Source organism: Arachis duranensis, chromosome 4 (genome assembly GCF_000817695.3).
Source record: "Arachis duranensis cultivar V14167 chromosome 4, aradu.V14167.gnm2.J7QH, whole genome shotgun sequence".
NCBI lineage: Eukaryota > Viridiplantae > Streptophyta > Magnoliopsida > Fabales > Fabaceae > Arachis > Arachis duranensis.
In genome coordinates this window covers 107,117,613-107,142,611 of record NC_029775.3, presented here as the reverse complement: position 1 = coordinate 107,142,611, position 24,999 = coordinate 107,117,613, and the positions used below count along the sequence as shown (strand labels likewise).

Here is a 24,999-nt window from a genome sequence, read left to right as displayed (position 1 = left end):
CTTCTCCATTTCTTCTTCTTCTTCCTTTCTTCTTCAATCGCTCCCCTTATGGTTTCCGTTCTCCTCCCTTTCTCTCTTTCTTTCTTCTGTTTGTGGGTGTATGTGTTGTAATAAAATTATGGCAAAATTGGAGATTTTAGATTAGGGTTAAGGTTGGAAAAAGAGGAGTAAGGATAGCTTAGGAATTTTGATAAAATTAAAGGGTAGGGTAGTAATAAAAAAAAATTGGGATGTTACATCTATTCTAAGGCAGGATTTTAAGGACCATTTTTATTTAGGGGTGGCAAAATTTTTCGGGATACAAAAATTTTGTTGGGTATTATTTTAATTAGAGATTTAATGATAGAGAATTTTTTTTTTGCAAAAACAGAGATAAAAAGAGAAATTATCCAGAGACAACTGTGGAGATCCAAATATAAATTCCAATTTCGTCCCTATAATTTTGTAATAATACAAATTTATTTAATTATCTTAAATATTTTAGATATTATTATAGGTATTTTAGTAAGAATATGGGGACAGAAAATAAAAAATTTTTATGGAAAATTTTATTATTTTTCTATAGTTTATACGTAAATGTATTATTTTATTATTTTTGATTCAACCTCAGATGAATTTTAGTTGAACCTTTAAACTTTTAAATCTTTAATTCTGCTAATTCGATTATTGGTTCGGTTTTTAAAACCGTGTTTACCATACATTTATTCTACTAATTCTTGTTCTTATTCTTTCGAAATATGTGAAAACTATATTATGTTTTCTTTGATATCTGATTATTTTAGGATTGTTAAAAAATAAATAAATTAAATTATATATTTACACGTATATGTCGTTATGTAATTAGATGTATGCGGAGTTAAGCCCCACTTTAGTTTTTGAGATTGGCGAATTGCATTGATTTAGTTTTCGAGATCCCAATTGCACTAAATTAATTTCCCAGATTCGAAAAAATGCACCACATTAGTCCTTCTCCCATTTTCCGTCACCGGAGCATTGACGCTGTCAGTGACGTGGCCAGTTCTTGCACGCTGGACAGAATGAAACGGCATCATTTGGAATTTGGCGCTAAACACCCCTTTGAACGACATCGTTTGTATGTGATGGAAAATAAAACATTAGCATCCCTATTTTGTCTCCACTCTTCGTCTTCTACTTCTCCATGAGTGACGCAGAGAAAAAAAAGTTTTTCTTCCATGAGTGACCCAAGATAGCAACTGCTAGTTGTAATAGGATTTCTGGAGACCATTGGAGCACAACGTTCACTGTATAGTTGTCTGAAGAGTTCGTTTGCCACTACAGGGACCTTCTGTTTTGTCACCGAGGTTAGTGAGGATAAAAAAAATAATTTTTTCAAATTTAAAGTAATGCCTTGATGATTGTTGATCATGGTTAATTATTTTGTATATTGTCAATCCACAAGTTTTGAAGCTGATTTTGTGCTAGGGTTTTGTGGGACTGTATTTAGGGGTTTCTTTTTATACTTTGTTCCGATGGTGGAATAATATGTACTTTCGCATGAGTGATCATTTTTTTTTAAAGAATTTTCTATGGCTTTTATGAATGTTATTGATGAAAATTGTCTTAAAGTGACCAGTGTGTGTTACTGTTGATGAAAATAAATTCTTTTGAACCATGCAGATGGATGTGCAGTTAGATATTATGTTCCACTATGGAAAAAAGTTTTAGAAATATGAGAATGGGATAACTATTCATTCCCCTAATAAGAAGGCATGCGTTGGTGACATTGATCAAGATACTTTGGATGTATTTTGGGTGAGGAATTATTATAAAGAACTAGGATATGATAAGATAGAAGAATGTTAGTGGCATGTTCCTAGGAGGAGTTTAGACAGTGGTTTAAGAGCTCTGAATTCTGATGATGAATTAAGAGAGATGTGTTTCATGGCTCAAGAGAATAATGGACTAGTTGATATTTACTTTGAGCATGCAGTGTTATCACCAGAAATTCTAGAGGTGGAGGAGATTGTTGTTTATGTTGATGATGAGCATGATGAGCTTAGAGTGGTTGGTGAGCTCAGTGCTAATATGGAAAACGAAACCAACACTTACTCACCCATGCCAGATAGCCCTGCCGCGAGAAAGATGTAACAATGTCTGGCAATGAACCCCTAGCAAGCAAGATCCCAAACCAAGCTAACTACCCCTTGTCTGACAACAATGAACCCATAACCACAGCCAATTCTAATCCCAATGAAGGTAATAAGTCTACTGCCCCTGCTGATAACACTTCGCCACCCAACAATATAGCACCAATAAATCCTGGTGCTAATAACCCAATTTTTCACAACAATGAACCCACTACCACATCCAATACTAAGCCTAACCAAGCTATTACTGTGAAGCCTAATAGCAAGACACCTCCAACTTGCCCAAAGACTAAACCCAAGGCAAAGGCCATCTCAAAGCCAAAACCCAACAGTACATCTTCTTCCAAGCCCAAGTCTAGCTCCAAATGTGTGTCCAAGCCCAAAAGAAACTCGAAGCCTAATTCCAACACTAAATTCTATTGCACAAGGTCTACTTCAAGAATGAGGCAGGTCCTGCAAGCACACAAGAAAAAACAAGTTCTGATATTGTCTTCTTCTGAAGATGAACACACCACAGAGAAGAATTCATATGAAACCTAGGAGAGACGATAGCTCAAGTGGTGATGACATAGTTGAAAAAATTGATAAAGCCAAGAGAAAAGACTTTAAGTTGAGGCATGCACCTGCAGAGGTTTTTGCAAAGTCTAAAAGAAAGTTAATTAATGATGATGATGCATTGGTGGTGGATGATGAGGAGTGTGAGGTAGACTTAAGTTTCTTATGAGTCACTGTAACAGGAGATGAAGATGTGGACAACGCTTTGGACCCAGGAGCAGAGTCTGATGGGACCAACTCCTGGCACTCTGAGGAGTTAAAGACTCCTCCCCCTTCAGAAGATGAATTTTTAGAAGAAGAGTCTGATGATGTTTTTTCAGTATTTAGAAATGGAATTCGATTTGGTGATTTGAAACTTAAGGTGGCCCCGGAATGAAGTTTAATACAAAGTATGAATTCAGGGAGGCAATGAGGGAGTTTACAATTCAAGAAGGTAGATGGATTCAGTTTCTTAAAAATGATGCTGTCAGATGTAGGGCTATGTGCAAGGTTGAGGAGTGCAATTGGGTGGTTTATGCCTCAAGGGATCATGAAAAAACATGTTGGCAGGTTAAAACTGAAGCCCTTCACTTGCAGATACTACCTACAAAAGGGGCACATAAAGAGAGGTTGTCCAAAGAAGAGAGCAGTTGATGTTGCCATTGCTCTTGTTGCTACAGCTACAGCTGCCGATGCTGTTAAGACTAAATCCAATGCACAAGAAAATGTAGCACCAGGATCAACTGTTAATCCAAACACTATCACACCCAGAAGCTATACATGTTCTTCCACCTAGTACAAATCAAGTTGCACCCCATGTCAAGCTCTTCCAGATCCTGCACCTTAACCCGTTGATGTTCAGGAAGTTGAGATCGACCTTTCTCAACCCAACTTTTCAGATGCACCAGAGTCTCAAGAGATAAATCATTTCGTTTAACAAATCACATTTAAATTTTAGTTTACAATCAGTCTAAAATTAGGTATTATTTAATTGGACTAGGTACCACCTCCGAGGCCATCCAAGTTGCAGACGAGAAGGAAGTCCTCACCACCATCAAAATTGATCACTATGGATCCACTGCAAGGAACAAGCTCAGCTACGACTTTTAGACTGGCCAGCTTTTTGAAAATTTTTCCAACGTCGGGATTCAAGCCTCTAAGAAAGAAGAAATGAAGATGTAGTTGACTTAAAAATCTTTTTGTGAATCATATTTTTATTTTTTTAGTTTTAGTACATGATAGTAAACCAATTGTTATAGTTGGATACATTGTATGGTTTGATGGTACTCTCTATCCTTATTATTGATGTATTTTAAATTTAGAACTAGCTTTTAATATTTTTGTGAGAGAATTGTCACTGTTATGGCAGATGTTATAAACTTGTTAAAACTCATGGTTACTTTTTTGAAAACTTATTGTTATGGTAATATCTTATTATTATGACAAATTGTTCTACCTTTAATTATACTACTATAGGTTCTTTTTTGCAATATTTTTTTATTATTTTGTTAGATGACAAAAACAGAATTTTTGGTTTATGTTTATAACAAAACTAGCAACTTCATCAGTTCATAATGACACTTTTTCCTTCTTCTACTTTACAATAACCTAAATCATATTAAAACATAATCATCCTCAAACCTTAAATACCAATATGAAACCAACAACAAATATTATAAACAGAGCCAACAATAACATGTACAATTTTTGGGTCCTAACTTCAACTTCTAACTTTCCAATTCTCCAAGCCAAATTAACCCTTAGTTCATCAACATCCTTAGTAGAAATTACCCATACTACTTATGTCTTCTTCTCCAATGTCAGCTCGGACAAACAATCCACACCACCTCTTTTCGCTGACATTGTAGTTAGGACACCTAAAGAATGGTTTATTAGGGTTAGCCTTAGTTGTGGACCACCGGAGAATAGGGTGGCAGCCAGACCCACACCACTCTGGGATATTCGATGTTCTACTGATTCCTCTGGAGATCCTTCTGTTTGACCGCATGGAATTCTGGCTCCCATTTGCACTCATGATCGTAAAACCAGAAAGGTGCACAGCAAAAAAGAAGACGAAGAATCAGAGAAAAATGGGTAGAAGAAGAAAAGGAAGAAGATAGAGCATAAATTTAAGTTATAAAAGGGGACAAGGACCAAATTAGAGCTAATCAAATTTAATGCCATGTTATCTAAGTGTTACTCTGCTCAGTCCGCGTCAGTGCTCCGGTAACAGAAAATAGGAGAAGGACTAACGTAGTGTATTTTTTTAAATTTGGGGGACTACTTTAATGCAATTGGAATCTCGAGAACTAAATTGGTGCAATTTGCCAATTTTAAGGATCAAAGTGGAATTTAACTCGATGTACATGTAAAGTTATATTGGTAATATATTAAAATTTTTTTTAAACTTTTATGTGTAGATTATAAATTTAAAAATAGTTTCGATATATAATATAATTGGTGTTTTGATTTATCATAGTATTTCTCAATTTGATGGATAAATAAATAATATATATAAAAAATAAATCATTTGATTTGGATTAATAATTTCGTGGTATGATTTATCTTAATAATTCTTTAAAAATAAACAATTATTCACTTTACAACCTTAAATGTCAGTTTAAAAAGATCTAAATTTTGTAAGTGGGCATAAAATTCTTTTACATTTTTTTGGTTAATTCTGCTACACTTTTTCTCTTTTTCGTAAATTAAATTTTTTAACATCCATCAAAATTATTTTTTTATTTTTTTATTATTTTTTTTATAACTTACTTTTAAGGTTATTGTTTCTATTAAGCAAACAATATTAATAATAAACCCTTAGCGTTTGGTGGAGAGACAGAGACGGAAAGACTGATACTGAGAGACAGAGACTAAGAGACAGGGATTGAAACAAAATTCAGTATTATGTTTGGTGCAAAATGGGAGACAGGAATTGAAACAAGAATGAAACTCTAATTTAATTTGCACAAAGGGTAAAATTGAAATTAATTAATTGAAATGAAAGTATTTTAGGTATAAAATGTTATTAAAGTTTCAATTTCCATCTCTAAAAATTTCAGTCTCCTGTGTCCCTACTTTTTGGAGGTACTGAAATACTGAAATTTTGGAGACAGAGACAGAAATTTTAGTACCAGTCTCTGAACTAACAAACACGATATTGAATTTCAGTCTCTCAATCTCTGTCTCAGTACCTGAAAACAAACGCTAAAGAGACAGAGATTGAAATAAATCTCAGTATTCTGTTTGGTGTAAAATGAGTGACAAGAATTGAAACAAGAATGAAACTCTAATTTAATTTGTACAAAGGGTGAAATTGGAATTAATTAATTGAAATAAAAGTATTTTAGGTATAAAATGTTATTTAAAGTTTCAGTTTCCATCTCTAAAAATTTCAGTCCCTTGTGTCCCTACTTTTTGGAGGTTCTGAAATTTTAGAGACAGAGACAAAAATTTTAGTATCAGTTTCTGAACTAACAAACACGATACTGAATCTCAGTTTCTCAGTCTCTGTCTGAGTGCCTCAAAACAAACGCTACCTTAAAACTTCAATACTGTGTCTCTATGTACCTAAAGAACAACTCAATTCAGTAGCTAGCTTGCTAGCTATGGCGACTCCAGAAGAGGCAAAGCTCGAAACTTTCTTTCAGTGGTTACAGGTTCGTTAACTTTCTCTACAATTGGTCATCAATTTACCTATCATAATTGAGCTCTGAAGCGTGAAATGATTCTATTCTATCATGAACATTCAATCCTTGAATTCAGGCAAATGGGGTGGAGCTACGAGGCTGCAAGATCAAGTACTGTGATTCCAGAAAAGGGTTTGGCATATTTTCCGATAAAGATGTCTCTGATGGTAATATGAGTCTTCCTAAAACTTCAGAAGTTGTATAAAATAAACAGAGAGAGCAAAAGTTTCGGTTTTTATTTCATTGTTCTCTAATGGCTTTGGAAGTGTGGAACTTGGATGGAGTGGAACTTAATAGTTTGAGTTATTGCTTTCTAGCATATAGCATCTTTGGTGTTTGGAAATTATGTCTTTATTATGCCAAAATGATGTTGATTTGAAGTTCAAACTATAGTGAATCTTATTTTTGCTAATTTGTCCACCATTGATTAATATTTTTAACATGTATATTTAGATTATGTTTTGAATGAATGATGGATATGTGTTCATATATAGGTTCACTATGAACTCTCAGTAACATCACTGATCTTACTATTTCCCGTTGTTGCCATCTTGGAATACCGAAAATAAATGTTTTCCCTTTGAAGCGAAAAATGGGGATTCTTATGAAACAGAAAGCTTTGAGATGATAAGTGCTCAAGCTTGTCATGTAGTAGTATTTTGCACAGAATATTGATTTACTTCTCAGTTGCTTGATATTTTGAAAAGATAGAAAGAAAGTTTTTTACTTTTTTTTTTAATCACGGTGCTTCAAAACAGGTGTTTTGTTGGTTGTTCCGCTTGACTTAGCAATTACTCCCATGAGGGTGATGCAAGATCCTCTTCTAGGGCCAGCATGTAGATCCATGTTTGAAGAAGGACATGTGGATGACAGGTTGCTAATGATGCTCTTGCTGACTGTGGAGCGATTGCGCAAGAATTCTCTGTGGAAACCGTATGTATATGGTTGCTTGTATTTGTGATTCAGCATTGTCTTACTGTGTGTGTAAATTTCACTTATGGAGTTGTCAAATTTAATACAGGTACCTTGATATGCTCCCAACCACTTTTCACAATCCACTTTGGTTTAGCGATGACGAACTTCAAGCACTAAGAGGAACAACTTTATACCGTGCAACTGAGTTGCAGGTAAGTTATCTTTGCACTCATCTTTTGATACCATTCACATCTTGCGATGACACGACATGATAAAAGGTTAGAATAGTAATCGCTGTGGATGCATGATCTATGTTGTTTGTTTCTCGAAATTTAAGGAAGCAGTGATGAGATCACTCCATTTAAAATGCCACATCTATGTTCCTTTAGTAACATTTCAATTTGAACTAGTTTTTCTATAGCTTATCTTTAGGGATTGGGTGTTAATTACTTGAGTTACATACGCGAAGCATGTACTAGATATAATTTTTCTATATGATCTTTGTGATATGATGGATACATCTTACTCTTTTTTAGGCTAGTGAACATGTTTATTTATTTATTTTTTAAGCAATTTGAGAAAGAACCAGATTTTGATTCGGTATTAATTTCTGTCCATGTTATATTTAATATAAATAAAACTTTTTCCATCTTACTTGATATGCGACATTCGTTTTATCATGCAGAAGAAAAGCCTGGTATCTTTATATGAAACTAAAGTGAAGGATTTGGTGAAGAAGCTTTTGACTCTTGATGGAGCTTCAGAGATGTACGTGTTGAGTGAAATTAGTTTTTGCATCTAAAGTGATTTATAATTTAACTTGCTTAATGTATGAATTATGTGAATGATGCTAATTTTGTTTTGAGAATGAAGATCACATTTCCAAACATCCATTTCTTAGATCAACATACAATTAACATTACTTAATTTCTCCTGGCCTTTTTTTTTTCCAACAGTGAGGTGCGCTATGAAGATTTCCTTTGGTACGTTTCTACTAGTGAACTGTATAACTCCAATAATCCCTTGGAGGTTTAAATGAGACTTACCTTCATGCTAGGGCCAATTCAGTATTCTGGAGCCGTGCTTTGAACATTCCGATGCCTCGTTCTTATGTATTTCCAGAAATGCAAGAAGCTCGAGAAAGTTGCATTCCAGAAGGTGATGGAAAAGGTGAGTCCATGATGTTTTCCTTTCTCACTCACCTTTTTTTAAAACTATTTTCCGAGTAAGAATTCCGCATTCTGTTTAATTCCAATCGAGATGCCATCATTTGTATTTCTCCAAGTTTCGTAGTTAAACATGATATTTAAAATAAGGAAGTTTTATAATTTTATTTCAGGGAGTCAGGTTAAACAATCCGAAAATCTAACGAAGGAAATGATGTGTACCACGACGCAAGGAGACACTGTTTGGGTAGAGGGTCTTGTCCCTGGCATTGACTTTTGCAACCATGGTAATTGTTGCTTGAAGCTTGCATTTCACTTCATCATATGTGTTTGTCTCGCCTTTGATTGAGCTCCGGACTTCTTATAAATTTTGATCAATTCATTTTGACATGATATCAAAACCTCGATGATCATATAAAAGCCAATGCTAATTGGTTCTTTTTTTATCACTCTCAAATTATCTGATACGTTACTCAATATTTATTTGATTTGCCATAAATACATGGCCGAATCAGATCTGAAGCCGATAGCAACATGGGAAGTTGATGGAACTGGTTCAACAACAGGGGCTCCTTGCTGCATGTACCTTCAATCTGGTAACATTCTTTTTATGCTTTCTCAGTTTCCATTTACATCCTAATAGTTGTTTTCCTTGTATGTGTCTCTGCAGTTCTAGCAGTTCTTTTAAATTTCTAACTGGATTTTATTCTCTGTTTAATTCTTTTCTTGATTGCAAAGCTTCTCCAAGTCCCTTGCAGATTGATCAAGAAATTTCCATCAGTTATGGCAACAAAGGAAATGAGGTACTTCGCATTCACCCGTGGTTGAAAAATGATTGTGAAAAAGAAAAGTAACCATTTCAAAGCATCAATCTAAAGTGAAAGGGGGAAAGAAAAAAATTAAAAAAAAAGAAAGATTTCATTATGAACTTATATATATATATATATATATACTCACTTATAGAGCTTCTGTTTGGTGTATAATTTCACTTTGAAGCACATTTCAAGTTTTACATAGTTTCCTTATTGCTTCACTTGATGCAGGAACTTCTATATCTGTATGGTTTTGTCATTGATGATAACACAGATGACTATCTCATGGTATCATTCATAATTAAAAGAAGCATTACCATGAACTTATATATATTTTGCTTTCTATCATGAGCTTTCTAATTCAAATGATTACATCACAGCTATTACATTGGATCTTTCAGGTTCACTATCCAGCAGAAGCACTCAATACTATTTCTTTTTCAGAGTCCAAAAGCCAGCTGCTCGAAGTGCAGGTATGTTATAGTCGGTTTAAAGAAGTTTTTGGTCCCAGTAAAATTCATTAGTCTGTCTCTATCAAATGCTGACATGGCTGACAAATTATGGTACGCCACACGACTGAGTTGAATTTCTGTCTGCCATGCTAGCATTTGACAGAGGCACACTGGTGGTAGGGACCAAAACATTTTAGATTTTTCTGGTTGAAAAAAAAAGAGGGACTAAAACATAAAATCATGAATTTACTAGGACCAAAAAGATATTTTACCCTTAATAATTTATCTTCAAGTAGGTGAATTATTTGTTGTTGGTTTATGTTTACAGAAGGCTGAAATGAGATGTCTTTTACCTAAAGCTTTGCTGGAACAAGGATTTTTTCCATTAGGCACCCAAAATAAAGGAGAAAACAACAATGGCAAGGTTGATCAAGTCGCCAACTATAGTTGGAGTGGTCAGCGTAAGACGCCATCGTATGTAAACAAGCTGGTTTTTCCTGAAAAATTTATGACTACTTTGAGGACCATAGCCATGCAAGAAGATGAACTTTACAAGGTTTCCTCAATGCTTGAAGAGGTGCTGTTTCAATGTCCCATTTTACTTTTCATATTTTCTTTGTGATGACGAGTTTCACGAAATCTCAAGTGAGGGCAATGCAACTTGCCCTTGTATTAAATTGAGTTGTTTATTTTCAACTTGTTCTGTATTCGACGTTGATATACGATTTCCATGGCTGTAACAATAAAGCTTGTAGGACCTGAAGGGGAGAGAGAACTATCTGATACAGATGTGCAAGCAGCAATATGGGAGGTTTGTGGTGATTCCGGAGCTTTCCAAATTCTTGTTGATCTTCTTCGTGTGAAGTGAGTCACAGAAATTATTTGCATTGCATATTATCTTCTATTCTGCATGCTTCTGCTTGCAGCTTGATTTCTGCAAATGATGATGATGATGATGAATGTTTCAATTCATTGCACCAAGGTTGATGGATCTTGAAGAGGGTTCTGGAACAGAAGAAAGTGACCTTGATTTGCTCAAGAAGGCTCTTATTATTGATAGCCACGAAAATAACAAACATCCAAGGTAGAAACCAAAAACTAATCTATTGTGTATTTTCTTTATTAGAATTTAATTTTGATACACTGTCAGTGTTGACAGTTTTATACGTACATCCAATTATGTAATGCTGAGTCAACAAAAATAATGTTTTACATTGACCGTGTGAACAGTCATCCAAGAGAATGGATATGATTGGATGACTGTTTAGAACATTTTACATTGTCAGTGCATTAAAATTAAACTCTTCTTATCATACCCCAAAAATTATTTATTTAGAAAAATAAGTTACACGAAAAATGCAACATAATTGTTACTTTGATATCAACCCTATGCATTCCACTTTCTGAATTATAATAATTATGATGCCAACATAATCTTTTTTCAAACATGCCTTTAATCTTGCTTTGGAATAATGAGTTTTGCATTTCTGACTTGAGGAATGTTTGGTTGGAGAGTAAAAAATGTGGTGAAAATTCGGGCATAACCAAACATACCCTTATCTATAATTTGCCTCCTCCATATTGGTAATAACTTTTCTACTACTTTGTTGTGGTTTTTTTCCAACACTTCAGCAAAATGGAAAATGAGTCAGAAGAACAAGAACGCATTGTGATGAGTAGAAACAAGTGGTCTTCAATTGTATATAGGCGTGGCCAAAAGCAGCTAACAAGGTTATTCTTGAAAGAAGCAGAACATGCTCTTCAGTTATCACAAAATGAACAAGACTTTACTGTTCCTTAAATACTATGTCATTCTTAATGTCTGGTCTTTTTTCTTGTTCAATTCCCTATTACTTAATCAATGGTTGATTTGGTTGAGGTTTGAGGCATAGTTTGCTAGATCTCTCTCTCTCTGTAAAGTCAAATTTGAAATTTGTTCTCATTTGCTCTTGCAATCCAAAATTAGACTCTGATAAATTTTGAGTTTAGAGTAAATACTGTTACTTATATGCACCATCTTTTATGTACACTGCTTTTATACATATTTCATTTTTAGTATTATAAGTGATTGATATCAAGTGAAAGGAGATAAAATGTGTCTTTTATACTATAAAAAAAAGTGTACAAAGAAGTGAATAGAAAAAATGGTTCAAAATATCATTTTTCTCGTTTACAATTGCATATTTGCATTACCTTAGCTGAGATGAAAATTGATGAGTATGCAAAATTCAGTTGCATCAACATGGAAAATTGATGAGTGTGGCCTTATTACAATGATAGTAGGTTCTAGTGCATTTATAACCTAACCAAATGGTTAGACATTCTACACATAATTAAGTTGGACAGATTATCAACCTACATATTTCATTGAAAAAAAAAGAGTTCTAAGAAATGATACTAATCATTCCCTCTAGTTAATTATTTTTCAACCTTCTAACCCTGCTACATGTTTAAGTGACCAGCCTACAAAATAAGCAGTAGCACCAGCCATGGCACCACTGAAGAGTGTCATAGCAATGGAGAACATGTATCTCTCACCTGAAATCCTTGCCTTGGCTACACCAAGTAAAGCAAGTGCAATTGCAGAAACAATGCAAGCACCAATGAACTTGAAAGTGTCATTGTTTGTGAAGGGTATGAGGATGATGAAGGAGAGCAATGGAGTTGATCCAAACAACATGAAGGATGTGAAGGTTACAAGCCCATTCTTCCATGGTGTTACTTCTTCATCTGCTGGTAGCATTCCTTTGTCTGCTACCATTCTTTGGTCTACCATGATGTCCTTGTATTTTTTGAATATGTTCACAACCTTCTTGTAACAATGTAACAAATTTTTGTTAGTTTTGAACTTGGAAGTAATGCTAAGTAAAAATGAAACATTTAAAATAAAATAGCATAAAATTCTCGAATTCTTTCAATAAGGCTGCATTTGGTTACTGTCTCTAAAAACAAAATATATGAACTCGGTAGGACAGAGACTGTTTTCAGTCTCAGGGTACAAAATTTCAGTCCTTTCAATACCTCCCAAAAGTGGAGACACAGGGACTGAAATTTTTGGAGACGAAAACTGAAATTTTAGTAACATTTTTTTTTTCAAAAATACTTTCATTTAAATTTTCGAATTTCAAATCTATCCCTCATTTTTCATATTTATCCTAAGTTAAACATAATATTGAAACATAACTCATTTCAGTACATTTTACACCAAATACAATATAGAGACTTAATTTAACCTGTCTCTTAGTCTCTGTCTCTTAGTTTTAGTCTCTTTTTCAAACACAGTCTAAGGTACTAATATGTTCAATGCTATGTACTTTTCTTGAACAAGTTTGGGGTTATTCAACAAAGTAATATTGATTAAGTGGAACAATATCTCCAATGAATATCCAAATGGTGTGTGTATCTCATTTTCTAATACCTACCAAGGTTGCATCATTGTAGTCCATACCAAGTGCTTGAAAGTGTGTGAGTAACTGTGATTGCTCAGTGTCTATATGATTGATGACATCCCATTCTGTCACTCTCCTCTCCTTAATGATCACATCTTGCTCTGTTCTTGCAGACACATAGTCTCCAAGCCCCATTGATATTGCATCTGCCACTAGGTTTGCAAAACCGAGAACCAATACATTCACTGCATTCAAAAGTTACACTTGAATTCTTCAACAATTAATGGCATCACAATCATTATTTCACATAAAAATGACTTCTCTCTTTTTTTCTTTTTTCTTTTTTCTTACAAGACAATTAAATATTCATTGTGATTTATGATATTTTTGCTATCTTAGTCTTTCAAATGTTAATTATGATGCAGGACACTGATACTGACATGGACACGATATTTAAAACTTTCTAAAAATAATAATCTTAACATTTGCCCTTAGGGTACACGTTAGCTAAACCCTTTAAAATTTTTATAAGACATGGGGACATGATATATATATTGTAATGATCTTTTGGTATTTTATTGATATTAAAATATAATTTTTTTATTTTTTAGTGTTTTTTTAATTATATAAAGTATCTAAAATATTTTTTTTAATAATTAATAATATATATTATTTCTAAACTCGTTTTAAGAATACATGTTAAGAATAATGGTATTTAGGTGTGTCCAAACGTGTCAAAATTTTTTTTTTTTTATCAAAGACACGCATGTTGGACGAGTATTGATGAGTGTCGTGTCCGAAATGTGTTCAACACGCAAACAGGACAACTAAAAAAAGTGTTCGTACTTCATAGCATGTTAAAGACACATGTTAACATTAATAATTAAGAAATTTTTTATAAAAAAAAAGATACAAGATTTAATTTTCTGTGTATTTATTAAAATAAAAGTTTGAAAATTTGTATTATTAATCATCTTAACATGTGCTCTAAGAAGATGCGTTAGGTAAACCCTAATAACTAATCTATAATAGTAAAGTTTTATTGTTTATTGTGCTTAACCTTGTGTGTTCATGGGAGAAACACTCAAGTGGGTTAGGTAGAGCACTAAACATGAATTAAGTTACCTTTGATAAATTAATTATCCTTTTGTGAAAAATTCTTGTATCCTCCCAAAAGCAATAATGGTATTCTCTTCCATTCATGCTTCAACTACTCATCATCCATTGCATTAAAATTCTACTTGAAAATAAATAAAAATAATTGAGGGCTACAAAATTGAGGTGCTATAAGAATTTAATAATACATACACATATTGACATGTGGTTTTGTCTTCCTAACACCTAAAAAATTCTCATTCTTTTCATACCATTCTCCTAGTTCCTTGATTAGCCTAGTGCCTATTAAGAGAAGTCAAAGAATTAATTTCCCTAAGAAAATATTCTCCAACCATAGGGTAGGCAGGGTCTACAGTCAAGAAGGAAATAGTTCATAATTATCCATAAATACTAACTCAAGCAAAGCCCTTATTCTTCTTTGAACTAGATAGAAAGGCATTAAGTTGGTCCCATATATGTCCCATCTTTAAAGAAAAATGTTTATATACATGAAACTGTTGTACTGATTCACATTTCAATATTTCATTTATAATTGAATAAGATGCAATAGATGATAAATAAAGTGAGCTGGTCATGTACCTCATAGAATGCAATGTGTATATAACAAGGTTCTGAAAACCGAACTAATCATGACACTCGTGAAGTTGGAGATTCAAAAATTTAAAAGTTCCATTGACACTACCAGAAATACGGGTATTACCAACGGAAAGATACCCACGAATAGAAAATAGTGGCAAATTATATGATCGTGATAATCACTTGCAACGTCTTGTATCTCCGTGGCTAAATTTTGTGGATTTTTTCGACGGTTTTATTTGTTCGTGGCTAACTTGAGATGATTTTCCTCATTTACCACAGACCTAATGGTCACCGTGATGAATTCAAACAATTTTCACTTCAAACTTTTGTCTTTAATTTGGCATTTTTCTCCATCTCTTTCAAAATATTTTTATGCAGTTTATACTTTTTCTCAATTTTTATGCAGGCTTTTCCAATTCTCTAATTGTTAGTTTTTTCTCCCTTCTTCCTTTTTAGTGCTGCCGCTGAAAAATTATACTCTGCCATATCTCCGAATCTTTTTTTAATTTTTCTTTCTTGATTTAAAAGTAATTTTTTTTGTGTGGTTGTGTTGTTCATTACTTTATAAAAATCATATTGTAATATAATAAAAAAAGACTAATTCATATACATACAATTTTACTATTTATATTTTTTAGTTGTCACTTTTTTTATTCGTATTCTTTCTGGCCAAATACAGTTTCGGTGTTTAATTTCACATTATGCATTAATTTAGAGACTTTAGTAATAAAATAAAATGATTCAATTAAAAATGAATGTTAAAATTATAAAAAGAGTATCAAAAGAATACAAAAAAAAGTATATATTTATCTTTAATAAAATAACTCTAGCTAATTCTAAAAAATAAAAAATATTAACTATGATTGATTGGAATAATAACTAATTTAATTACTCACTATTAATTTAGTGCAATATTAATGAACAAAGTTCTAACTCTTAAAATTCAAAATATTAGTTTATAACTACATTTTATTATTCTATCTATTTATTAACATTTTATTAATTTAATAAAAAAATAAAATAAAATAAACTTTATGGAAGTTCATTTTTTAACTATGTACAACATTTTTATTTTTTTTAATTCAAAGGTATCAAATTTTTAAGTTTTAAGTTTATTTATTTTAATTTTTATTGATGCCATTTTTTTTAAATCCAACGGGTCAAAATTCTAAATTCTAATTTGTATGTAAAATTTTTAAAATATAATTTAAAGTTATAAAATTTACAATTTAATATTTTTATTAAAATTAAATTTTATTCTAAATTAAAAATGATAGTTACTTCACTAAACAAAATTCAAATTAACATTTATAATAAGATAAATGAAATTTTTAGCGGTAATGTTAAATGTAACTAGTAGCCCACTCACCCAGTTTTTACGATAACTTCCTCACACTATTTTTTTCTCCAAATTCTCTATTTGTTAGCTCCTGTAATTTATTCAAATTTGATAACATTGCAACCAACCCCTCTCGCTAATAACATTCTCATCAGTTTCTCCAAATCCGTAATTTCTTAGCTCCTGCAACTAACTTTCAGAGTAAATCCGTTATGCTCAATCCGTTCCTGTTTAAATTTTGAGTACGATCGCATTAGACATTTTGTGGAAGAGAAAGGACCATGATTTGCAGCAGTTCGAGTACCGTCGGTTCGAGTCGTCGAAGAAGCAAGCAAAATCGGTGGAATCCGATTCTACGACAAATCGCGAAGAAGACTTGAAGGAACCCTAGGTTGCTTCATTGCACCTCCTTCACTGTCGCTCTCTCTGGAGGTAGTGCTCTGAATCTTGCCTCTCTAAAATACTGGTCGATTTAAATTTTCTCTTCTTGTTGTTGGTGGAGATGAGTGCATTGTCTTAGATTTGCATGTTTTATTCATTTATCCTTTTGATGGTATAGAGAATGAATTTTTGGTATAAAGTATAATTTAAATGCATAAATATAATTATCTACTTAGTATCATTTTATAATTGGATACTATTTTAACTATAGTTAGATCATTTTATAATTAAAAAATTATTTAAAAAAAATAAATATATAATTTAATAAAATATTAAAAACTGCACCTCTACCTATTTCAATTCAGAATTATATTTTTCACATAAGAAAAAACAAGTGTAATTGAGATTAAACCAAATACTACTCTTTCTGCTCCACACAGCATCAATTTCAAATTCTATGAATGTTTGAACAAATTTAAGTGCCAGCAAAAATGTCTGCTAATGCTAATATGACCACACTGCCACATCCATTATTAAAGTAATGGGCTAGAAGCTTTTGAAAATGGTTTAATTTTCTTCTTCTTCATGATCAGAGTCTTCCGGAGGAGCCACATGCTTCTGCTTCGCCATGGATACTCGGAGATTCAGGAGGAAAGATGTGAATCTACTCTTATTAAGTTAAATTAACTCAAGTTAAAAATAAGCATCCAATTATAATGTGTCACACCATGAAGGATAATTTACATATTATTCTAGGGAGGGTTGGGTAAATTTCACCAATATTTTAATATAATTTGATAAAAATTTTAAATGTTATTAGATGTCAAGTATATAGTATTAGAGTACAATCCATCGACTCTCTCTTCCAATAACCTTTTACGTTTTACAACTAACACATAAAACCATTGTAAATTCCAACGGTTTATGAAAGAAGCATCATAAAGAGATCAGTTTGGGCATAAATCGTGTAACTTCCCATGGTTTTTGAGTACTTATATCTATACATAATTCCACAATTTTTGAGTATCTACGTATATATACATAACCTAGTTGGCTGCAACATATGAAAGACAAAAGCACTTCTGACACTCATTAAATTTTAAAAATATAAGATTCATGTACTCCTAATCATATTTACAATATTAATATGATTAAATATAATTTTTAAAAAAATAGTATAAACATAAAACTTGAGCTTATATATTTTTTATTCATAATTGAAAATTCACATTTATCATTTTTCATCTTTGTTTTAAATTTTCTCTGATAATAATAATAATAATAATAGACAAACAAATCAATATAATAAACGTACTAATAGCTCCCATCTTTTAATAGTAATAGTCTGATTCTTCAAATACCAATCACTTCTTGGTCACATTATCCTCTTATTTACTTTTATTTGATATTCCTAAAGATACGACAAACATGTAGTTCTATATTGTTTTAAGTGAAGATAGTATAACTAAGGAAGATATACAACATGCACAGAACTTTGACACATATCGAGCATCCAATGCAAAAATATTGATACGACCAAGATAGTATAACTAACCTTTTAGTCGATGTATATATATAGGTACTCAAAATCCATGGAAGGTAGTAGCATCTTTATTATATATATATATATATATATATATTTTAATTTATCTTTTATGATTAGCCACGGAAAAAATCATGGCTAAATAACCCACTAACATTAGCCACGGGCAAAATTGTGACAAGAAAACCCAGCCCACCAATATTAGCCACGGACAAAATTGTGGCAAAATTATACTTGTTGATTATATTGTTGTCAGTTAGTCACGGTTTAGAGCGTGGCTAAAATAGTGAAAACCGTGGCTATTTAAATGTCTCCACGGGTCACAAAACCGTGACTAACAGGCCAAAAACCGTGGCTAACTGAAAATGCGTCGCCCTTGTTAGCCACGGATACCCATTCGTTGCTAACGCTTCATTGCCACGGTTTTTCTTGATTTTAGCCACGGTTTTTTCCGTGGCTAATCACCGTGTTTCTGGTAGTGTGAAGTTCAATAGGGATTGAACTATATGTAATAAAATATACATTTATGTACAAAATATATATTTTTCAAAATAATTATATTTTATTATTTTAAACCAGTTAATTACTAAAAAGTTGGATCGGTTAATTCGACTTACTAATTTTTCCAATTTGCTCACAACTGATTTTTTTTTTGTTATGAACCGAACCAATTTAGTGGCAAATTCTCGGTTAAACCGGTTGAACCGCCAATCCAACTCAGTTTTATGATATGTTTACCTTGCACAACTCTTGAATCATAATGGTTTCCTATTATGCTATGAATTGAATGGTAAGAAAGCTAAAGAATCACCATCATTCTAGCATTCCAATATGGATCAAATTTTTGTAAGCCACACATCACAAAACTACAAATTATTGTTTGGCTGTGAAAAGGACAGAGGCTGCAAATACTTGTCATGGTGGAGAAAGAAAAAACTTATACCCTCCAAAAATGGACTTTTCTTATGTTAAACTATTTAATATTTTTTATATGTACAGATAAACCAAACTTAAAAAATAAATATAATTAATATCAATATCACTTGTAATTACTGACCAAAAACAAACAACTACACAGAAAAAAAAAAGAGTTACACTAATCATCACTAATATGAGTATATGTTGAAAAATAACTCCCTAACTAGTTCCTATCTACCTATAATAATTCTTTTTTTTTCTATTATGCTATTCATATCTTGTAAGAAAACATTATTTTATTGGATAGCAAGAATCTAATTCTAGACCTCATACTCATAGAAATTCATTATTATTGTTATGAACTATCTATCTTAAATTGATAAGCAGAAAGAGACACCTAACTGATTTTATATCTAAATATTTTTTAGTAGAAAAAAAATATGCAAATTAGGCAATGTCATTTTAAGAAGTAACCTTTGATTGAATAATTAATAGTAATTAAAACAGAATATTAATATTATTACCAGAGGAAGAAGTGGAAGCAGAGATAGAAGAAATGAGAGAGAAGCAAGTGATAATAGCATCAAGCCCTCCATACACTATGCTCTTCACATATTCTCCTTTCCATGGCTCCTTTGGTCTCTCACCACTACCACCCTCCTCCTCCACTTCACGGAGGAGCCTTATGCTGCTGCTGCCACCACCTATGTCACTCATTACCACTTAATTATTATTATATATATTATTATTTTTAATATTGCTAATATAATTATTTTCACAGTGTGTATTTATTTGTTTGGTTTTTACCTTTTATCTTTGATAGTTGTGTGGGTATGTGTATGTGTCAAGTTGCATGAGATTGAAGAAACACGTAGCCAATGAGTGAAGTGTTTTCTTCACTCTTTCTTCATTGACACGTTTCCAATTCCATGCCCAACATACATGTGGCCCTTCCAAAACTACTCTCTACTTTCACTCTATTCTTATTCTTATTATATATATACACATTGTGTCACATTATTGATGTTAATTTTATTATGTTATATGTTCACATTCTCGTTTTGGTTTCACCTTAAAAATATGTTTCATTTATTTACTTAAAAAAAAAAATTGGATGAAAAATAATATTTCAAATACTTTGACCTTGTTCGAATGAATTTTTAAAAGAAAAAAAAAATTTGAGTTATTTTTTAAAAGATTTTTTTTTATTTTTATTATTAAAAAATTATTAAATATGCAAAAAAAAAAATATTTATTTTTATTATTTTTATTGTTCTTTCTTTTTCTTATAAAATTTTGGAAATAAAATAAACTAAAAATTAAAAAAATACTAAAAATAAAAACAAAAAATAAACGTAAACCAAGCACCCCATTAGAATTTTTTCATTAAAATATTAAATTTTGTTCTATTTTTTCATTTCTCCATCTCTTTATATTTCCTTCTGAAATCATGAAAGGGAGTTTAAAGTTCAACCGCATGCGTTTATATTTTATATAAACAGAAATACAAAAAAAAAAGAAAAAAAAAGAGGGATTGAAATGTGGAAAGAACATATATATCATAAAAATTATTAATTGGACATCAATTTATTTTCTCTATTACCTATGGCATTAGACGAAAATGCTAAGACATAAAAAAAATAAAAATAAAAATCGTATTGTGAACAAATTAAATTTGAGCCATATATATATAGCTAGTTAGTAGTTACACCAATGGCCTCTTTTCTTCATCATACTCTCCCTCAGAACCTGCCATGACTCCCAACTCTTCATCAGCATCTGATTTTACACTAATGCCATTGGAAGAAGAAGAAGAAGAAGGGGTTAAAGCCTTCTTCTTAATTGGTTTGTTGTTATTACTATTATTATCAGGCAACATTTTCAATGTGATTCCCATAGCTATGAGTAAGAGTCCACTTCCATGTTGTTCTGTTAATGGCTTTGTAAATATCAAATATGAGAGTAGCAATGTCACTGCCTTTCTTGCTGTTGTTATCTGTCACATAAAATTTCAATGGAGGATAGTAAGTAAATTATTATTATTATTATTAATTAATTAATAAAGTTGGGACCACATCCCCAGGATAATCACAATCATAATATAACCAAAATTGATATTTTGGTGGTTTTTTCTTGTTTGGGGACTAAAATTGAAATATTGTACAATATTTCTATTTTCTTTTGTCACAAAGTGAATCCTTATCTTACAAGATTTCTATGAAGGGAAATAAGTTGGGACCACATAAATATAATGGTTGAAATATTCTGCAAATAATTTTATCTTTATTTTTTTTAATATACTGTCTGAAAAATAATAAAATTTCCATGATGCTAATTATGTGTTAATGACTTGGTATTTTAGCGAAATTGTTGAACTTTTGAGTAATCATATATCTTAATTATTTTGAAAGCTTTTAAAAAATATTGAAAATTTTCTTTTTTGAGAAATGAAGAGAATATGTAGTGATGATTAGGAGTCCTAATTATCCTCTTGATACTTAAATGGGTAAAAATTTAAATATATATGTTAATTTTTAAGAATATCAAAAAGATAAAAAAAAATCAAAACTTTCTTTATTTAGAAATTAAAAAGATAAGATAGAACTCCTAATCATTTTTCCATAAATTTGGGCAACAAAGTTTTCCAGTTCCAAATCATAGTACTATTCAATTGAGTAACAAAACCAAGTTTCACTTAAAAGTCAAACTTGGTATTGAAAAAGGTGAAATCTTTGGCCATTTATTAGTAGCATTAAAGAACCTTACCTTATGGTGCTCTCTGCATTTTCCACATATGAGAGTTATTAATGTTATAGGAGCGGTATAGTAATAATGGTACAAACTAGACATAATTGGAAAAAGGAAAAGCTTGTGAGAGAGAGAAAGATTTCATATTTACACTTACCATGGCTGTGGTGGCAGCACCAAAAATGGCAATGAGGGAAAGGACAGAGACTTGGCCTATGAATGTGGCCATTGCTTCAAAAACCAACACACCATAAACATAGGGATGCTGAAAGGACAAGAAAAGAGTGATTCTTTTAATAAATTAAAAGTAATGTGTATAGTAAGTGTTGTTAAGTGTTTGTGGGGAAAAAATAAAGGAGATTGTTTTATTCCAGATTTTTTTTTACCTGTGAGCATGAAGTCCATGCTTTGAATAATTCTCCTGTCAAAAGCATGGGAGGGATTAAGAAAGGCAAACCCACCACTGTAGAGCAGAATAGCATCTCCATCTGTGTTAGCAGTGAAAATGATCAAGTAAAGAATGTTACTTATATTTAATCATAAAGTTTATTTTGATTCAAAACTGAAAGAAAGTTTAACTATTGATGTGGCGGTATCTTTTAAAGTGAGAAAGTTAGTAAAGTGAAATCGTAAGTATCTAATCACTTTTAAATTACGATAGTGAGACTCACAAATAATAGAAATTATAAATTCAATAGTGATTAATCCCCTCGCTTTATCACTGAGGATCCTTTTCCATGAAAGTTCGTCTCGATATTTCAACTTTTACAACGACATTCAATCGTGTATTATGATGTCAAATGAAAGGACTTAATGCAGTAATATATGAAAGTTTAATCTCAATTTTGGCATGTAAAATTGATTCACCTGTGTGGTCTCAGGGTTCATAGTGAAGATTGCTTCTTGGAGATTTCCCAGAAAAGAATCCATGACCAAAGCACCAGATATCATAACAACACCAATGACACTGAAATTTGGTGATGTCTGAGCATCTGCTAGTGTGAATAGGATCAATCCAACAACCAGAAGTATTGCAGATATATATTCATGCAATGGATATTTTCTTCTTAGACCCGGTATGAATGCTCCCATTATCATCACTGGCAGCACCTATTGTACCAATTCAAAATCATTGGACATGTTTAATTAGCTATATGTAACAAGGTAGCACTGTTTGAGGAGCCAAAAGAAAATGTTAGGAGCAGTTCGGTTTGCGTTTTCATTTTGCGAATACAAAAAACAGAAAATGAAAACGCAACCAAACACAATCTTAGAATCTCTTGAACAAGTAACCTAATTTGGTTGCATTCAACTTTATGTCTGATAAATCCAACAAGTAACTAATAAGATGAAAATGCATTCAAGATATTTCACCAGCAAATAGGTTCGCTATAAGATTGAGAAAATGTAAGGATTAGTTTGATAAATTTACCTTTGTGGATTTGAACATGATTTGTGCAGGGTAGTTAAGGAAAGCCAGAGACCCCTTTGTTAGGCCATGAGAACCCATAAGAACAGCTGAAAGCTTCACATAAGTTTTCCATGGATTCACCATTTGCTTGCTTGTGAAGCCTTGAAGGTAAATCAGGAAAAGGTAAACAAACCCTTGAATAAATGTGAAGTACCAACCATAGCTGAAAATTAATAAACCACCAAATCATTAGTCACAAATTAATATCACTAACAAATAAAAATAGTACTAACAAGGGAATTGGACAAAATTTACCTGAAGTGGAGCCTATTATATACATATTCCTGGAAAATTATTCAAATGAGAGAAAAAAAAATTAGTGTCAAAACCAAATTACTAGTAAGATAATAATTTCACATAATAAAAATAGAGAAGAAAAAAAAAAGCTGAAGCTTGAGTCCTCATAGAGAAAACCAGAAGCAACCAAAAAGAAAGAAAAAGGAAAATTCTTTGACCAAATTCCTGGACTTGTGAGAAACTTTTCCCTGAAAAATTAATCTTTATAAGTTATTCTTAAAAACAAGATAGGATGAAATTGTTGAATTCCAAATCAAACAAAACACAAATTGATTAAATTAAACCCCTTTTCTACACACAGAAAGAAATAAAACACCAAAAATTCTGTTTTGCAGTTTTCTCCTCAAAGAACCATTGTAGTATAAGAAGAAAACAGAGGAGTGAGAGAATGATAATGATTTTAACTAACCTCACAGATGCCATTAACAAGGTATCCAAAGAAGAAGCCAGAAGAGCAAATGAGGAATTGCTGCCACCTTGGTCTGTCAGAGAGTGAGATTCCAAACAAACTACGAACCTGTTCTTCGTTCTTCATTGCTTCTCTTCAATTTCTTGTTCACTGAAAAAGTTTCTCTTACATGAACATGCCAATTGCCATACCAGGTGGAAGGTGTCTTGACTCTTATGTATGCTCTTTTATCTTTTAATTAATTTAATTAATTAAATTTAGGCAAGTAATTAATGGAGATTTAATAGGTAAAGATTTTTGTTGTTATCTCCGGTGTTTTTTTATAAGTCAAAGATTAATTGATTACACATCTAAACTTTATTTTAAGGTTTGTTATTAGTTAATAAATTCAAATTTTTAACACTTACTTAAATAAACGAATAATCTGATCATTTCTACCTATTTAAATTGATTCTTTTATATACAGAGATGAGACTGATTACGAAGAGAATTTTGCATGTAATGCTAATGCTATAATTAATTTCAATGAAAATATTGTTTATTATAGTCAATTATTCTTTTATGATTCATGATTTATTTACTACCTAAAATGGTCATTATTCCAATCATTTATGGAATGATGGTATAATATTTTTTGTCCATCTTTAGGATTAAGAGATATTGTTAATTATTATTTTATAACAATTTTAAATAATTTCATTTACAATTAGATAACCATTAGTTACATATGTTGACTTGTTTAAAAGAAATTTCTTTACTCATATAATTTTAAACTTTATAAAAAAAAGGTAAATTATTTCTATTTACATACATTTATTTTAAAAATAAAAAATAAGAAAGTAATTTTATTACTTGCAAAAGAAGAACGAGTGCTGTTAGCGGACAGTTGTATCATGCTGCCCTTGTGCACAAATTTGTTCATACATTCCTTAACTATTTTATTAATTTAATTATTATGCACATATATAGTTTAATTAGTGTTACTGTTAACGGATTTTACAATTTTTTTTTAAAAAATGATTTTGTATATTTTTACTTTAAGTTAATAAATAATTGAGTGAAATTTTTTTTAATTTTGGTAAGGAATTATATATGTTTAAATATCCATGAGAATTTTTTTTTTTTTTTAGTAT

General features: G+C 31.5%; 4 protein-coding genes across 5 annotated transcripts; 2 read left to right on the top strand and 2 right to left on the bottom strand.

The window, feature by feature from the left end:
- The first annotated feature begins 2,111 nt into the window (after window positions 1-2,111).
- Window positions 2,112-3,039, top strand: LOC127746685 (uncharacterized). The gene is made up of 2 exons (XM_052260662.1): window positions 2,112-2,439; window positions 2,846-3,039. The coding sequence occupies exons 1-2, from the start codon at window positions 2,112-2,114 to the stop codon at window positions 3,037-3,039; spliced, it is 522 nt and encodes a 173-aa protein (XP_052116622.1).
- Window positions 3,040-6,202: 3,163 nt separating this feature from the next.
- Window positions 6,203-11,683, top strand: LOC107485613 (uncharacterized). The gene is made up of 16 exons (XM_016106152.3): window positions 6,203-6,301; window positions 6,408-6,498; window positions 7,090-7,264; window positions 7,353-7,458; window positions 7,932-8,014; window positions 8,203-8,229; window positions 8,304-8,416; window positions 8,586-8,699; window positions 8,928-9,008; window positions 9,151-9,215; window positions 9,456-9,512; window positions 9,626-9,697; window positions 10,005-10,253; window positions 10,425-10,540; window positions 10,659-10,760; window positions 11,309-11,683. Exons 1-16 carry the CDS (start codon window positions 6,251-6,253, stop codon window positions 11,475-11,477), a joined length of 1,671 nt encoding a protein of 556 aa, XP_015961638.1. The 5' UTR covers window positions 6,203-6,250; the 3' UTR covers window positions 11,478-11,683.
- A 155-nt stretch (window positions 11,684-11,838) lies between these two features.
- Window positions 11,839-19,669, bottom strand: LOC107485590 (vacuolar iron transporter 1). Of its 2 annotated transcripts, none has more exons than XM_021140878.2 (3): window positions 19,466-19,669; window positions 13,099-13,310; window positions 11,839-12,488 (listed from the first exon to the last, which is right to left on the bottom strand). In XM_021140878.2, exons 1-3 carry the CDS (start codon window positions 19,656-19,658, stop codon window positions 12,102-12,104), a joined length of 792 nt encoding a protein of 263 aa, XP_020996537.1. In that variant the 5' UTR covers window positions 19,659-19,669; the 3' UTR covers window positions 11,839-12,101. The 2 variants fall into 2 exon arrangements, with proteins under 2 accessions (XP_020996537.1, XP_020996538.1); XM_021140879.2 differs by having other exon boundaries at window positions 11,839-12,485.
- An 812-nt stretch (window positions 19,670-20,481) lies between these two features.
- On the bottom strand, window positions 20,482-24,025 carry LOC107485612 (UDP-galactose/UDP-glucose transporter 2; the record flags this gene model as incomplete). Its single annotated transcript, XM_016106151.3, is given in 7 exon segments — window positions 20,482-20,937; window positions 21,847-21,954; window positions 22,076-22,177; window positions 22,557-22,799; window positions 23,122-23,323; window positions 23,416-23,444; window positions 23,867-24,025. Coding segments are annotated over 7 exon segments (1,101 nt in total). The 3' UTR covers window positions 20,482-20,646.
- Window positions 24,026-24,999: the final 974 nt, after the last annotated feature.